This window comes from Bombus vancouverensis, chromosome 14 (assembly GCF_051014615.1).
Source record: "Bombus vancouverensis nearcticus chromosome 14, iyBomVanc1_principal, whole genome shotgun sequence".
NCBI classification, from domain to species: Eukaryota; Metazoa; Arthropoda; class Insecta; order Hymenoptera; family Apidae; genus Bombus; species Bombus vancouverensis.
The window spans coordinates 9337234-9354583 of record NC_134924.1 but is presented as its reverse complement, the minus strand read 5'-3'; the positions used below and the strand labels follow the sequence as shown (position 1 = coordinate 9354583).

The following is a 17350-nucleotide window of genomic DNA, read 5'->3' as shown; positions in this document are numbered from 1 at the left end:
GGGAAGATTGAATTTCATATAAAGAGATTGATTGTATATTTTAAGAAAACCGTCTGCGTAACATTTTATCAGTAGTTAATTATAGTTACATCTTGAACAATGTTTTTTAAAAATAAAAACAAAAATAATTGTATTAAAACATGTTCTTTCATGATTTCAATTGAACAATTTCACAGTGTAAGTTAAAATTTTATAAAGCTTTGTATAATATAATTTGTTACGCAAACTTCATAAATAATGTACATATATGTATATTTTGAAAGAAAATAACTGCGATGGTGATTGAAGTACATTACATTACACAATACCATCTCATTTATTAATTATGGTATTAAACTGACGTTAAATCTACTGTATATAGCTAATAAAATGTACAACCTATAGAAGGTAAATCTTAATAAAAACCATATATCTCAAGATTCGTACATACTAAGATTCGGATAAAATATCCTCCAAAGTTTTATCGTCATGAAGTGGTGAGTGTCCTAATGTAGGATCACTCTCTAGAAATTCTCGAAGCTCCGATTCTAAATCTGGTACCGCAGAAGTCTCTGATGTGCTCAATAAAGACGGAGGAGTCTGATTATGCGTCATACCGATCTGTATCTGAATAGGTGCTTGATTCGTATTCACGATATTAATTGGTTGATTTTGTTGACTGGTTGGACTGAGTAAATTAGTATTCTGAATCGGTGACGGAGCCGATAACAGATTCGACGCGACTTGATTGTTACTAGTTTGCGATAAGAGATTGTTCTCCGCAACGATGGTTGGATTATGCGTGATCGGTTCTACTTCCATGGGTTCTGGTCCACCAAGAGGTGCTATGCCCATAGCTCTTCGCAAGCCGTCTACGGGAGCGATAGCCGAGGGAGGAAGTTTCTTCGCTATTTCCGTTAAATTGTCTGTGATTTTCTCGGCTATCATTACTTCCGTCTCCGATGCTTTAGTAACATTTGACAAATGAGCAGGCGGTGGAGCTGAGAGTCGTTCGTGCTGCACTTGCTTTAAACGACCTAACATCTGGGACGTATCGTCCAATCGATTCTGTAAAGTTGTACGCTCCTCGTTCAGCTTCAATTCCTCCTCTACAAAAAATAAAATACAATTACAGATGTTATTACAAGTAAATACTTATTTAGTACTAAGTAAGTTATTATAGATACTCCAATTTTTTCTAAAGTATAATTACCCATATTCTCCAAAAAATTAACATCAATTCCTAATTCTGACAATGTCTTCAGTTGGTCGATATCAACTTTAACATTGTCTAAAGTTGGGATATTGCGATTAACATCTTGCATAGGCTTCTCTAATAAATGCTTTATCTTTTCTTCTTCCTCTTTGAGTCTTCGCTTTTCCTCAAGGAACTTCTTAGTCTTTCTGTGATCTCCTCCTGTCAGGATATCCAACAGATCATCGACCATAGTTAACGTATAATCACAGTCTTTAGCAAAGTCTAATATGGATTCTGCATATTGTACAGCAGTCTCGTCGCCATATGTCTGATACACCAAGTCTGTTTCCTCCTTTGTCAGATTAGCGAACGTGGAATCGTAACTTGGAGCATAAGAACCAAAGGCACCGTAATATAAAGGTTTAACTGGTTTAGACATATTTCTCCTATCTTCTCGGAATCCTGCTAACGCTCCTGTACCATGATTCAATTTACCTATAAGCTGCACTAATGATACCGGTCTTTGATTAGTTCCTGGAATCACGCCGTCTCCCGGCACTATGATCTGTAAACTAGTAGTTCCGTCTTTCTTTTGTCTAAGGAAACCCATCTTGGAATTCAACCTTTTCAACGTTAACTTGTCCGATGCTACTTTCGCGGCTCCTCGGGCTTGTTTTAAGATTTCTTCCGGCGTCATATCATCCGGAATGGCTTCAAATTTACCTAAATTTGCTAATCTCATTTTCCTTTGGTTCTCTTTTCGAAGTTCTTCTGCCTCTTCGTTACGTTCCTCCTGTTCCCGTTCCCGTTCGATTTGTTCCTCTGTTACGGGAACGTCTGGATTATTAGGATCTTCTGTACCCAATTCAAACCCAAGCTCCTCTTTTGAGATATCCTGCATGTAAGTTAGTACAGGTCTTAATTGACGAAGCTTTTCAGGTGTAACCATTTTTAGGCCAACATGCAATAATTTCTTTGCTGCCTTGTAATAAATTGTATCTGGGTGGTTATAAGTAGTAGCGTTATCACACATTAGTTTAAAATCGTCTACGAATTCGTTTAAGTTTTGATAACTATTATCGTCTATTTTCTGCTTTATAGTACTGAAATCCATAGGATTAGTAATGATCTGAGAGTATCCAGGTGCAATACTATCTGTGACTGGCCAAGCAAAAAATTGTTGCGGGTCACGTTTCTCCATTGACCTAAGAAGGTGTTCTAATAGTCGTTGAAGAGGAGTACGTTCGGCAATTTTCCTAAGTACACAAGTTCTAGGTTCACGATGTGGAGAAAGAGAGTTAATATGGCTAGTAACACCAACTCGATGTTCCCCACTAGACGGTGGCCTTGGAGGTAACAGTTGATGATTAGGAATCTTTTTAGGGATTTCTGCTAAACTTTCATCAGCATCTCCCACTGATTCTTGACTGGATTCCTCTCTTCTCCTCTTTTTATCTTTATGATGATGCTTGTGTCTTTTATCCTTCTTTTTCTTTTTCTTTTTAAGCTTTTTATGCCCTACGTATCTATCATATTCAGATTCTTGTGTTACAGGACAATTAAGACCCAACTGTTGTTGGTAGACACCCAAATGTTGGGACAACATTGTTGTCTGGCTTGGGGATTCGTTCCCGTATTCAGGAGTCCCACTACTACCCCCAACCTTCAAAATTAATTTCAAGGTACGGGGTTTATCCGTGCTTGTATACTGCTCTTCTGTTAAAAAAGAAAGGGCAAATTATTTGCAAGAAATCAAGATTACATGTGTATATATATATATATATATATATATATATATATATATATGAAGACTAAATATGTATGAAGACATCAAAGCATTAAGCTATACATAATATCTAGTGCATGCAACAAAGATGTCTTGCAGAAAATCATACAGAAGTGCAAAATAACAGCGTAATAGTGTTGTAATGTAAAAATATGGTGCTAAATATTACATTAAATAATCTTGCAGGGTTATGAAAAAATAAGTATAATTTTGAATTAATAAAAATCTACAGGGTATTAACAGAAAGGTAGAAGGAGATGTTGATAATAATGATAATAAAGATGATTTTATAACAGGACAGTGACCTTGTTTTCACATTCAACAAACTGGAAGCGAGATGGAAGTAGCTCGACTTAAATTAAATAAACCTTGATAGAGAAGTATGCAATAAAATAATTACTGTTGTATGAACCAACTGAATCTGCAGGAATAATCAAGGAAGGAACAACTTTTGAAATTGAAAATACCCCGTAACGAGGTAAAGCAAAAGCACATGGCCTTTCTGATGCCATAATACATAACAGCCAGGGAACTAAGTGATTGAAGTGCAACAGATATCCCATGTATCCCAGATGAATATCCACAAAATATTTATAGCAAAAAATTGTAACAAATTTGTCTCATCACAGATCTTGTTGCACTTCAACTAATTTTAATAGACAAAAAAGAACTAAAAGGGGTTGGGACATCTGAGTAATTTTGGAAGCACAGCTAGTTTCTGTCGTGCAACCAGTCCATGTCTGTTGTTACACGTCACTTACTTCCACGTCGCACCTGTTGCTATGGAACCTTCGTTTATACTTTTGAATCCACCTTACTTCTACTCCAACCTCACTCTCAGTTTGTCCGTGGTGAAAACGTAGTCAACATTCCTGTGCATCATTAAACTATGAGTATAAAAAGGATTCCAATGAAAATGTTCAAGAATTTCAACCAATTAAGGTCCTCGTACTGTGTCAATCTCCATACCTTGAGCACATTTGTATTTATGGATGATCTTTTCATTTGAATCCTCAGATAATCGACACAAATGTCAACACTATAGAATTACATTCAGTGAAATATTCCAATAATATAAAAATCGACAAGTGATAACAAGTAGAGAAACATTAAAAATGAGAAAAAATGAAATATTGATGAAATCAAAAATACTCGTTGCTACGATCTACAATGTGAAAAAGAAAGCTCCAAAATACTGTATACAACAAAAACACCTGATAACGTGGCAACAAACTGTCGCGATTATGAATCGATTAACAAATGTAAAAACAAATATTGCAGTGGAACGATGATCGAAGCGCTTTTGCAATTTGATGCGCGTTTCGTATTTTACTAGAAACACAGTGTGCGGCATTTTGTACTGTTCAAAACGCGGAACATAATAATGTGACGACCTATGATGCCATTGATGATGTTAAGGAATAATTAAAAGTGATCAGAAATGATAAAACGATCGAGATACACCGGATTTAGTCCTGATCCTCACCTTCGTGTCTTTCGCGCTTGTGCTTTTTATGCTTCTTCGAGCCCATGGTTTGCACGTTGGCTCACAGCCTGATAGAATATTCTAACGATAAATAGTAAACACTACGTCGTAAACCAGTACGGAACGCGGTTTGTGAGAGTACCGCGCTCCGTTACATGCACAAGCAATACGGCGGCAGCCATTGAAGACGTCACAGAACTTCAAGCCCTGCCAAGCCGTTATGGTGGATGCATGTCTTTCGTTCCCCCGGTCCAACGTTTATTCGCCAGCTGCCCTGTCATGGCGACGCGTCGTTCGAAGAAGCGCGTGTTACGAATGCGGTCGAATATAAATTTATCATTTTCCACTTACATTAAAACATTGAAAATTTTATTTCACACTTTCCAAGATACTCTCTTTGTAACGCTGAGCAGGTAACAAATTTGTTTTCTATATCAACAAATTAATTACGAAAAATTTAAATAACAGCAGCGTACCTGAATATTTTGAAATATGTAGAGTGAAAAATTATAAATTATATTTGTAGCTTTAAATTCGAACTAACATTAATTTACACTTAATTTCTAATTTTATTGTATTTAACTAAACTCTATCCTGTTTCGAAATACATACAATAAATATCAAAAAATTGAGCCATAATATTTTCGACTGCATCTAATTAAAAAGAAAAAGCACTCGATATCGAATCTAAAAAGATGATTTACTTCGTTAATTCTCTGCAACTGAGAAAGTAATGGAACCTAATGGAACAAAAAAGCTCAGTCGCTTTATAGTAAATCGAATTTCACGAGCAAACACGATGGCATTCTCAATAATTACACTAACAAAATCACAAGTTTTATAGATAGAAAATTATTTCTGTCGGAATAGGATTCCATGGCATCTGTAACTTCTACATACACAGACGATCCAGGGAAACATTGTGTATGGAGCTTTAAAGGCGAAAGGCGCTTCCTAACCTACAAAAGACGCTTGAAGTAGTAGCACTTACCGTACACCGAGGAACGAGACACTCGACCGTATTCACAGACACGCTTTACCGTACAAGATTGCCCCACTAAATGAGCATACACTATGGCGAATTTTTATTGAAATATCCAGCAACTTACCGCGGCGTCGACGAACCCAGCCGCGATGCAATTAAAGGGGCAAACGATCAGCTGTTTCGGTAAAACGTCGAGCGGAACAAAGAGAGAAAGAGAAATATGTTTTCTCGGTGGCTCCGAAAAAAATTCACGCACAACAGCACAGATGTGTCGTCTTCCCCTGCATTACACTGTATCTCGAACGTTAAGGAGCATCGACCAGCCAATTCCTGTTTGTGCCTCCCTTCGAATCTCTTGTATTCGTTCGGAGTACGCCGAACAGAAGCTCGCCGACCTTAAGTGAACAAGGACCGGAAAATTCCCGACGTTTCACTGACCTCTGATTCCTTTCAACATCTTTATTTTACGTTTTATTATCACCAAACATGTACATTGTCCTTGATTTTAACATTTTTCGCTATTTAAGTTAAGGATGCAATAGATATTTGGACATTGAATTAATGCATTGAAATCGAGTAATCGATAAGCTATCTGCGGCACTCGAATCTGCTGCGCTTTTGAAAATATGTCGCACACGGGGCACTTATATATGTATATACATATATATCTGTATCTATATATATATATAGATATAGATTGTCGAGACGAACAAAAGCAACGATAGTGACAATGGATTTGCATTATCAATGGAACGCGAAAATATGCGAAAGCCGGGGACTTCACGGATTCTATCTTAAGCCTAGCTTCTGCATTAAAGTAGCGCACTTTACCGATCTCCATGCATTTGAAATGCTGATGCGATTTTTCTTTCGATTAAAATGGCTTACGGACGTATGATGCCGGATCCTAGGTTTGCTAATATCCAACTACTTGTCACGAGCTCCTTATATTTTACAGCGTCGAGTTTAAAATCGTAAATCGTGACCTCCTTACAGAGGAAGATAGTTGTGCGAAAAATAAAATACATCGCAACGTGCACATAGAAGCACAGTCCACCTTCAGTTACACTTCTATTTCTCTCTGTGTTAGTCTTTATAAAGAAGAGACGCTTCTTGAATATCGGTCGTTGGATAGTTTTTCAATTAACACAGAATAGCTTTTTCTTGCCGTTGATAGTAGAACAAATTTCCGAGACTCTCAATCAAATGTTCGTGATATGCACAACCTTTGAAATCTACATGCCCTTCAACGTCATGTTGCTCTTTCAAGGGCCGTATATCACTAGCAACATTCACGGTATCGTCTCGTTGAAATGCCGCTAAATTGAGGTAACATTTCAATGGGTAATTAAATTGTACGATACAAAGAAAGACCAAATTGTGTCCGATAAGAATTCAGCAATTTAGAATAAACAGCATGTTGTAATTTACGATGTTGAACAAAGCGATAAGTATACAAAACATAATGTCAAATAGATAGTAACTTCCACTTTCATAGTTTGGCTTTATTTTGCAAATCAAGATTGTCTGTCTGTGTATCGTTAACCCTTTGGGAAGGATTCGAGATGCAAAACAGTGCGCGCAGTGGAATTTTCCCGAAGGAGAGGCTTCCGTTTCCTGCTGCCACCTAGAACAGGATACAGGCAACCGATGAAGTTGTGTGATTACTCACCGTATTGTGGAGGAAAATGTAGCAATTCGGTTACAGTTGTGTTATCGCCGTAGCATAACAGCGTGACTCTGAAATACAGGATACTCATGCCTGCATACAATGTATAATGCATTCACGTGATTCATGGGAGCGTATATGTGTATGTACCTTTGGATAATCAGATATAAATTTTGTTCTTTGCAGAATTTATGCGTTATGATCATTTTTCGATCATCGATCGATTCTGAGTGTTAACACGCTCGATAATCACTTCAATATCTGGCAGATAAAAATCCAATTGGTAATTACCCGTTTAAGTATTCCGAGGTGCACTTAAAGAGATTCCCTGATAATCAATACTCACGCGCCAAAGTCCTTTTCGGTTTTCCTGCGGCGAAACCATGGCTGCATATCCATTTGAATTGTAAATACGTATCTGTATACATAAAGGCCGGAAATGAAAGTGGCTCATTTTCGTTAGGGACATTGACCACGAGTATCGAAACTCGAGAAATTCTCTTTGGAATCTTCTTTGTCAAAGCGCGAAATTGGCAAAGGAGGATGGCATATCGTGATGTAGTTACGGTCCTGGAAAAAGCCGGTGCGGATGCACGTATACACGTGGCCGCGCTTATGTATCGTTCGTGGCAATAACTCCACGATTTATTGTCGCGCACGCTTTGTCAAAAGTTTCGAGTATATGACAATTGGTAGGACAAACTGTATCGTAGTTGTAGCTGTATGTCGGAGATTAATAATTTCGTTCTGAATTGGTTATGATTAAATTAATTGAATTCCGGTAATTTGCAGGAGTGATATAATTCTAGAGAAAGAAGATTTTGGAGCGTAGCCAAGAAACGTAGGATAACATTCGACTTTCCTCTACTTTTATCACGTTTAAACCATCTCAGAACGATCTTACGATTCTTTTTTATAATAACGAAGGTCGTATAACCTTATCGTTTATACTCTGCTTTTTATCTTATCCAAACGTGATCTTTCGAATTGCTCTTTAACAAATACTACTAATTACCGCTCCACATATTGATTCGGAGTAGTCATATACTTTGTTCCAATTTATAGTTTGGTCGGAAAGTTCTATCTCAAAATTTTGATTATATATTTACAACTTTATTTATTAACATAACAACCTTCCCAGTACAAGAAACTAACATGTTAATATCTTTCAGGTTTTCAGTGCCCTGGCAACGTAACGCCCCTCCTACCATCGTTCGATGAAGGCCAATGGCGGACTAAAGAGGGTAGTTTCGCGATTGGTACGATCCTGGGGAAAGCCGGTTGCATGCACGCACACGTGGGTGCTCTGGTTGCGGCGCTCGACAGTCGGCAAAAGCGTTCTATCGAGGGGCCCCCTGGCGTATACGCGTGCACACACGCGTGAGTATCTTACACATATAAAACAGCCGATCAGACTGAAGTCACGAGTAGAGTCCTTGTGTCAGCGCAGCAGGCACAGACGGTATCCCAAACGGAGTGCGGTCGTTGCTCACGAAGAAGCGGAAGAAAGACAGAAATAAGGATACACATAGAGACGTGTCCTAACACGCGGATCTGTGGAGAGTAGTGTACCCCTCCGTTGGCGAGTTTATGGGCGAGCAGAGGCGGCGTTATCGCATACAGCACGCGTTGCACGCTCGTCCGGGATTCAGCACCGAGCGGCTCGACAAAACGTGCGAGACACGAGACGCGAGGCGCGGCTGTGGCGTACACACATCCGTAGGTGTGATAAAGACATTCGATAGAGAACACACGAACGCACACTCTCGTTTCTGCAATTTCTGTTTCTTTCCCACCTACGATCATTTGTAGTTGCTACGTTCTCCCTCCCTTTCGTACTCGCTCTTTTATTGTCCCTCTTGCACGCTCTGTGTCTGGTCGTCTGTCTGTTTCTCGTGGTGTTGTCAGTGGCACACAGTCACAGCACGGCTACCAGAAGCCTGTAACACCGCACCGGCGAATGGAGAACGCGTTCACCAATCATCGTAAACGAAAGTGCGGGTGTTTCGTCGTTAACCAGCATCCCCGGCTAACTTATTGCGCGGTTCGCGTTAATCGAGAATAAACGGTGTGCGCATCGAGCAACCGGAGGTGAAGAGATTGTTTGGTGTTGTTTTGGTGGTGGTGTTCGTTGACGATAACGAAGAATGGATCGTTTCCGAGTTACACCGGCCAATAATACGTCGCAATACGCGCAGCATCAACAACCATCGCTGGACTATGGTAAGTGCTTGTTTTTATTTAGTTTTTTGCTCCGCACGTGTTAAACTCCAAAAGGTTAAACGTACAAGTGAACGCGAGAGAGTTGCTTCATTTACGATTATGCTCGGATATGCATGTCGCGTTATACGAGAGAAATTTTGCAAGCGATAATCCAGCTACCTGTTCAAAACATGCACATACATACGCACACGCATGCGCGTGCATACATAATACCCCATAATTTACATATCCTGGAGCAATCGACTAAGGCTTCTCTGAGTAGTTTTCACCAATCTCACACGATTGTGCTGAGTCGTTAACGTAACTATAAATTTGCGCAGAAGACCGAAAATTTTCTATTTTAACGGCATTAAAAATATATCCGTTGAAACGTTGAGCAGAGTTCAACTCTGTTAAAGGTTTTCGCGTCAAGGTCGATCGATCTTCGCGGAGGCCCACCACCAGCAGGCATGGCGATAAATTTCTGAAATGAAACGATTAATTAAGAAAATTAGTCCCTTCGTATTTTGCATCCAAACTTCTGTCAGACAATCTCGATACTGTTATTTGCGAATTTAACTTCTTCGCTATTGACTAGATTTCTTATCTATCGGTTCGAGTCATCCCCAAGATCGAAAGACCGGTATCTTTCCACTCCTTTTCTTAGCAAGAACGACGATAGTTCCTATTCGATATAAATAATTCCTCTTACATTTGAATAATTATTCCTCGAAGATATTCAACTTGAAAGAATCGAACATTGGCTTGAAAACAAACATGGAAGACGCGCGAAACTTGGCGCCTACACATTATCATCTGTATTAATTTAGAGGATGGTTAAACAAGTTTAAAATGACCGATGGCTATCGACGCGACGGCTGTAACCGCAAGTTACGCGTCCACGCAACACAACACCATGTCGGTTCGGAGAAACCAGTCCAGTCCAACGTTGGATATCGTCGTGCTACACATACCACGCTATCGTGACTCCACCAGGCGCCTGGATACACTGACGGCATCGCGTTACCGATTTCCAGACGTTTTCGCGCTGACTAAGCGACCTTCAAGGTTTTGTTTCGTTTACCGATCGGTTGATCTACCTGCTGTTGACTTTTTCCGGCTTATTTTGCAAAATTACGGTTCGTCGCGTGTCCTTTAACTATCGATCGGTTAGCCGCTTAATAATTCTACGCGACTGTGTTTCGTAAGTCAGTGTTTTATTGGAGAACGATTGGTATTTCAACGAGAAGAGATTCTAACTCTGGACCTTGACGTTTTACGTACATGCGTGGCTCGTCTATTTTCGTTCGGACGTTTTCCAAAGGCGTGGTCGTCTCCGAATAGTCAATATCCACGATCGCGGTGGATTTGCATAAGAAATTGGACGTTTGATGAAATCAGGAAATTATTACGTATCACGGAGGTAGAAGAGGGATGCTTCTTTGTGGCGTACCTATATCTAATTCGATGCAGCCGCATAATCGGTTCCCTAGGGATCTGATCATTCGTGGATAATTAGCTACGTTTCCTTCGTTTATGTTTTCTTTCGTGGGTGAAACGTTGAGAAAGTAAAAGACAACCGAGGGCAAGTAACGTGGTGATTTGTAAAGCAACGACAAACGTATAGAGAAACGCTTATTCACGTTTTCGCCATTGTCAAGATATCCAGAATGGCGGCTCCAAAAATAAAATATCGATGTAACGCCGCAATTGTCAAGGTCGACCACCTTGGTCTTTTACCCAAACCACCGAGATCTGATTATCGAGTGTCAGTGTTTCTCAATAGCGTTAGATCGGCGATAGAAAGAAGCCTCAACGCGGAGAGTTATGTAAATGATCGCTTTGATTTCGAATCACCGGCAGAACTTAATCGCTCGTTTCGTGTCACCACTGTCGCGAATTCGTCTCTCCAGACAAATTATCGTTGCGTAATCCTCGCGAACTGTACTTTGGTAACGAGAGGAGTTGTAGAGTTATTAATCCCGTTCCCTGCGACTCTGGCTCCTCGAGATAATTAAACGTATCTGCCGATAAGTAACGCTTACCAACTTTCCGACAAGTTTCGCGAACCTGCAATTATTACCAAATACAAGTCGACTCTACGATCTCCAAATGCATCAATTATCTCCGTCATTAAATCGTCTTTATTGCCGCTTTCTTTCGGCTATCGCTTCCACTGCACTTTATTCTCCACGCTACCCCGAAACATTATCTTCATCTCTCTGATTATGAGACGACCATGAACGACACGCGAAAGGGTCTCTTTCTCTCTTTTAGTTACCATTGAACAGTAGTGGCTCGCATGAGAACCACTCGTAGTCTCTCTAGCTGTTGGATGGCTGAAGTTCGTCGACGAGAAACCCAACTGTTCAGGGCGGGGTAAAAGGGGCAGCTGCATCCCTGCTACAAAAGCCGAGGCAACGAGGGGTCGATAATCACGCAACCCCACTCTACACGTTGTATTTCGTTGCACGGTTGTCTGCGATTCATACACGAGCTGGACTTGTGCACTTACCTTCCTTCTCTCTCGATCTACCGATTCCTCTTTCGCGTTCCCTCTTTCGCTTCATCCCTTTCGCTCTATCATGTGTTCCGTTTGTCTATGAACGACACGCGTTAGGCGTCGAGGAAATCTACGTGGACATCTAACGTGTGACAAGCGCCGTGTAATGAACTTGTTCGAGTGTTATTGCTTGTTAAGACTTAATCGTAAACCGTGGTGAACATGGTAGTCCTTCGTCTTGTTCGCGAATATAGCGACTTTAATTAGCCAGAAAAATAACATCGTGCTTAATTGTATAAATGAAACACGCGTATTATCTTGGTAGAGCGGGTTGTTTCGAAGGGAAAGAAAGTTTGAATCGTGGAATATCGACGAGTAAAGTGTCAGAGTACGTGTTGCCGTTGGATTGCACTCTGAGGTCACGTGTTCCGTGAACGTACACGCGATGGGCGACATCATATTTTCTCTGTTCGTAGATTTAGCAGATAAATCTGTGGATGTTGACGCCCATCCCTGTTAGAAACATGTACCTTTCTCGGAAGCAAGTTGCTCTATTACGACAGAATAGTCAATATATCAAATTTTTCGATCATATCTACAATTTTGAAATGGATTTGTTACGAAATAGAGTAGAAGTTCTAGTTTGCTATCTTCGAGACTTCGAGTTGAACGAACTCGAATCGAATCGACTGAAATGCATGTAAGATAGGAGAAATACGATTCAGATTATACCAAAACATTTATCACGCGAACGTTTCTCCGGATTCGTTCTCCTCGTAGCTACGTCGAGGGGTAAGTAGAAGCAGTTTCGCGCAATATATCGTGTCTTTTGTCGAGGTGTCATGCGAGAGACGTGGCGCCCTCAAACAACAGAAAGTAGAACGTGTGGCTTTAGGCATGGTAGAAACCCTTTCTTAGCTGTATTCAAGCTACCTGGCGTGGAGAACAATGTCGTTCGAATCCCCTTTCACAAACGACTCTCTTTTACAGGATTCCTACTGTTGGAAGAGGGATGACTTTATTTGTTTAACTTAACTATGCCAAAACTTTTATCATATCATATTTTACTCCGTCGAAGGATTATTTTCTTACAAATACGGTGCTTTTAATTTATCAAATAATTAAACAGGCTTCCCAGAAGTAATTTAACTTTAATAGTAAACCTTGAGGCATCAATTTGAAAATCAACAAACACCATATTGTCAAAATTAATTCAACCCTCAAAATCCATGAACTCTGTCTCCTTAATCGAACACACGCTCAAACATGGTTGTGTGTACTTGCCGCTGTGTCCTCAGAGCGGCTTTTGAGCAGCCTGTTTCATAATAATTAATTAGTTCGACCTTTACTCGCTAGCCAGTGCTGTTAGATTGGAACGCAACACGGTCTGTTCACGACTGTCCACTAATCCTCAGAATTTGCTGTTTAATCCAACGTGTCCGCAGTGTATTCTCCATCTTCGCCGACGATTTTCATTGTAACCTTCCATATTCCTCTGTTACGTGCTAACTGACTTTGACACGCTATTTTCGGCTTTTGGACGTTCTACGTTTTACACGCAGAGTAGATTGCTTAATGTTTGAGACGAGTCACGAGACTTCATCACTGTCATTTAAAGCAGAAATCCACGTTACAAAGTGTAAGGAAACAGAGGTATCTTGCATGCAAAGAGCAAAAATAAAACGATGGATTACAATAACCGATATAACAATTGCCCGCTCGTGTCATCAGATTCCGTGGATCGCGACGAGACACCTTTCTTAAGGAATCGTCAGGTGTCGCAGAACAAACAAAGCTCTCGTTTATTCCACCGACGTAGAATTTCAATGACTGTTTGACGAATGGTTTCTCGAGGTGTTTTACAACTTTTTTAAAGTATAGAGCAGACAGTGCCTCGGGGCGCTGGTCTCGTACGCGATTAACAGCGTTCCTCGGGAGGAAAGAAGATGGAAAGAGGAGACGGCGGCGAAAGGAGAAGAGCGAGAAGGAGGAGGTGAACTAACAAGAAAGCTCTCCGCTATGTCCGCATAAATGAGGCACGTTTTAACAGATTTTTCGCTTTCAGATCGTAGATGGCATTGTGTATCCAGCGGTATCGTGCGCGTGTGTTCACGCCTGAATGTATTATGCATACACGTCTTTCCAGCGACGTATGACGCGGCGCCGCGTCGTATTACGGAGACGTAGTTCAGACGTTTTGCCAGCCATGGCAGCGTGCCAGACCTCACAGCCCTACAGTCTCCATTCCACTGCCTATGTGTTTATCAACAGAGAATTATGCCAACGTCGACCGTCGACTATACGAACCCATGGTCCAGCCTTTTGCCGACGCCACGCGTTTCGAGCGTTCCCAGCTTATCCGTGGAAAGATTATTTTCAGATGCCCAGTTCTTTTCAATCGAGCTCCTTCCCTCCGTTCAGTTCCTCGTTTCTTTGTAGCGCAGACTACTTGGAGAACGTGTCACGCGATTGTGAGCCTGCAAATTTTTCAGAGGATTTTGTTGCGCGTAGAGAATGTTGTTTTAATTTATCGTTGAACTTTTTCTCAGGGATTAACGAGTGGAATTTTTAACGTAGTCGTATCTGTTAGTAGAAGTGGTTTGAAAAATAAGACAAGACAATTGAGAACCATGCTTGGGCTGTATAACTTCCTTTCTCGTGTATTTAAATGAATATAAGAGCTCGAAATATGATGTACGAGCGCGTATAACAGAGAGAGTTACTCGAGTTACTTATTCGCCTAGGAACTTTACAATGTTGCGAACAAAACTCCTTCCACTCGATACCTCCGAAAGAAAGAAAGAGAGTTATTTTTCAAAGTTGCCAGTATGGAGTAACTTGTTCTTCGATAAATCTTCATTCGCGGAGGGAATTTGTGGAAGCTCTCGCGAGGCATTGAAATCTCGAAGGAAACCGTTTTGTAAAGCGTAACAGCGCTCGTGGGTCGCGCCACTTCCCTTACAAATACGATATATCCGGTGTTCGTTTATTTGGTCGTGCGCTGGATTATTTCGGGAAACTACGATGTTGCGAGGTTGGCGAGCATTCTACTTGGCGTGTTCTGTTCCAGCATTCCCTTTGTCCGTTCCGTGACACCAAGTTCTTCGAAAACTCATCACCAATGAATTCTCAAAAGCGCAGCTCTTCGCGCTCCACCATCGTAAACGCTTTTGTTCAGAACGCGCTGGATCTGGGTCGTTCGTCTCTTTCGACGAGATCGTCGCGAGAAATTTCACGGAATTTTGTCTCCTTGTCGATGGAAAGATTCGAGTGACAGATAGCGTTAACCTTCGGTTATTTAAAGAAACACATAACTGTACATCGCGACGCTATCCGAAGTTCCGTGTTAAAAGGCTTCCGAAATTCTGCCGTTCAAAGAATTTTATGTACGTCTAGATAGCAGAGAACGATTTGAGTTTTAATTTTCATTCGACGAATTTTTGTCAACTATTTTTTAGTTTTTTCGGATGTTGAAAAGCTCATCCTCGATCGCGAGTCGAACACGCTTATCGATCACAGGGTAAATCGGCAATCTTGAGAATCTGCGAGAACGGCGCACTTGCCATAAATCTCTTTCCTTTTCTCAATCTTTCTTCTCATCTTTTATTTTTCTTTCGCTCAATGCCACCCTCTATAGCTTTCTCTCATTCCTCGTATGTCCGTTCCTTTCGTCCATTCGCTCTATTTTTACCCAACTTTTATTTTCTCATATTTGCACACATCATAATCATTGTCCGATGCGCAATACAGCGCATAGTAGACGAAATTATATAACAGAAAAATTGTGAGAACTCTTAGCTTCGAGTTCTATTCTAAGCTTGGAGATCCGGTCTCTCTCGTACGATCGTTATTGGTATTACTTCGAACACTTTTCTATAAAATCTGTTGTTCGATTGCAGAAAATATTGTCTTTTATATAATCTAATAAAAATAATATTCCCGAGACATCGCCATAAACTTTCCAAGTATAAGAACGATTTACTCCTGAAAACGATAGATCGCTCTATAAAACGATCACGTTCTCGTAAATTTGCCAACAGCTGCCGGTTATGCTTTCTCCGCTTGTTCGTGTATCGGTATCTTTCCGTGGATATATTTTTAAGTTTATCCTGAACGTGATAGACGCGGCTGGAACGGAACAAAAGCAGCCGCTGCCACGACAGTTGGCGTAATTCAGATATTAATACACGACCGTCTGCCTGGACACAGGCTGGGCTGTTTCTCCTCGAGAATTTGTGACGTATCCCCGGGAATAAATGTCAATTGACACGCCGAGCTCTCGGTGGAACGATCTTTCCCACAGCTATCTGCTTCGTGCAACGTCCAACCGCTCTTACGTCGTCGCTCGCTCCAAAGATTCATGAATGAAACAGCCTCTCGGTTCGCTTCGAATTTACAAACGAAATTGCCTGGAATCGTTTAATTTAATGTAGCTAATTTGCGTCAATAATGATATCCAGTGGATCTTTGTTGTTTCTGACTCTTAACTGAGTAGGAATTATTTATCGCGATTGAAATTGATGTGCAGATAAATAAAGGAATAGCTAATTATAATTAGAAGTTACCAAATTCGGTTTGCATGGATACGATGATCGAGCAAATATAAATTAATGTGTTAAGTACATAGTTGCGACGACACAGTGGCGGTAGCTAACGAATTAGCACGGTAAACATTTACGATATATTTTATTATAAATAGAAGTAAGTTTTCCTCTGTAAATATTTTTTTCGAATTTAATTACAAGTTTTATAATTTACGAAAATGTCATCGAATTCTCGTCACGGAATTCTCGCGGTGAAATATCCCACGTTTCAGACGTAACACAATTGCAACGAAGATAAAACAACGCACAACTGTGCACACACTCAGTTGCACGGCGTTGCATTCATACTTGAGATATTTTCAAAGACCTGCAGGTCGAAGAGGATCGCAAACTTTAGACACGCGGTGTCCATTGATCCCTGACTTTTCAATTAATCGTTCTGCTCTTAACCACCCACGCAATCGCGGAAGGCGGCACGCTTTGAAGCCACGTTTCCATCGATTTATTTCCAACGGGCAAACGAACATGGGAAACGCGAATGGTCTTCGTGGAAAACGTGCATATTTGCAACACACGTCTTTGCGTTTCCAATCTGATGAACATGTTCAACCGTGCGTTAAACAGCCGTGTGAAGATAATCTGCACGGATTATTTAGTCGGACTGGATTTTCAGAGCTTCATAAATTCGTTGCTCTTGCTTTGAAATATTGTCTCGAAGTTCATTAATTTCTACCTTGATGATTTCTGTTTATTAGTGGCATTCTAATGAAATAAAAACGACAAATGAAAAAGGGGACATTTTCGATTCAACGTTATACGATCGTCGTCTCAAACACAAATAAAAAATTAATTAGAAATTAATCAAATCACGACGGTTTAACGTGTTCTAATTTTATAATTATAATAAAAATAAGTTTCTAAATTACCAGATAGTGAATTATAAATACGTACTTCCACTTCTAATCATCGTCTCATAGAAATCAGAAGATCCAAAAAAT

General features: G+C 40.4%; 2 protein-coding genes across 7 annotated transcripts in view; one reads left to right on the top strand and one right to left on the bottom strand.

The window, feature by feature from the left end:
- Nucleotides 1-235: 235 nt before the first annotated feature.
- Brd7-9 (Bromodomain containing 7/9) lies at nt 236-6003 on the bottom strand. 3 transcript variants are annotated; one of them, XM_033328069.2, is made up of 4 exons: nt 4450-4876; nt 3725-3835; nt 1193-2893; nt 236-1088 (listed from the first exon to the last, which is right to left on the bottom strand). In XM_033328069.2, exons 3-4 carry the CDS (start codon nt 2781-2783, stop codon nt 430-432), a joined length of 2250 nt encoding a protein of 749 aa, XP_033183960.1. In that variant the 5' UTR covers nt 2784-2893; nt 3725-3835; nt 4450-4876; the 3' UTR covers nt 236-429. The 3 variants fall into 3 exon arrangements, with proteins under 3 accessions (XP_033183960.1, XP_033183978.1, XP_033183950.1); XM_033328087.2 differs by lacking the exons at nt 3725-3835; nt 4450-4876 and adding an exon at nt 5559-6003; XM_033328059.2 differs by lacking the exon at nt 3725-3835 and having other exon boundaries at nt 4450-4877.
- Nucleotides 6004-8544: 2541 nt separating this feature from the next.
- kcc (solute carrier family 12 member kcc) overlaps nt 8545-17350 on the top strand; it is a 100647-nt gene continuing 91841 nt past the window's right edge. For 2 of the 4 annotated variants that reach the window (XM_033328979.2, XM_033328962.2), the window contains exon 1: nt 8545-9326. In XM_033328979.2, coding sequence (XP_033184870.1) covers nt 9251-9326 — 76 coding nt within the window. In that variant the 5' untranslated portion in view covers nt 8545-9250. The remainder of the gene's footprint in view (nt 9327-17350) is intronic. The other 2 variants (XM_033328970.2, XM_033329014.2) reach the window with 2 other exon arrangements.

Excerpts from the sequence above, each read along its gene's own strand:
- Brd7-9 (XM_033328059.2), bottom strand. The coding sequence starts at position 4,495 with ATGGGCTCGAAGAAGCATAAAAAGCACAAGCGCGAAAGACACGAAG. Across the intron at positions 2,894-4,449 it reads CAAGCGCGAAAGACACGAAG|AAGAGCAGTATACAAGCACG; the intron begins GTGAGGATCAGG and ends CTTTTTTAACAG. Across the intron at positions 1,089-1,192 it reads TAATTTTTTGGAGAATATGG|AGGAGGAATTGAAGCTGAAC; the intron begins GTAATTATACTT and ends TATTTTTTGTAG.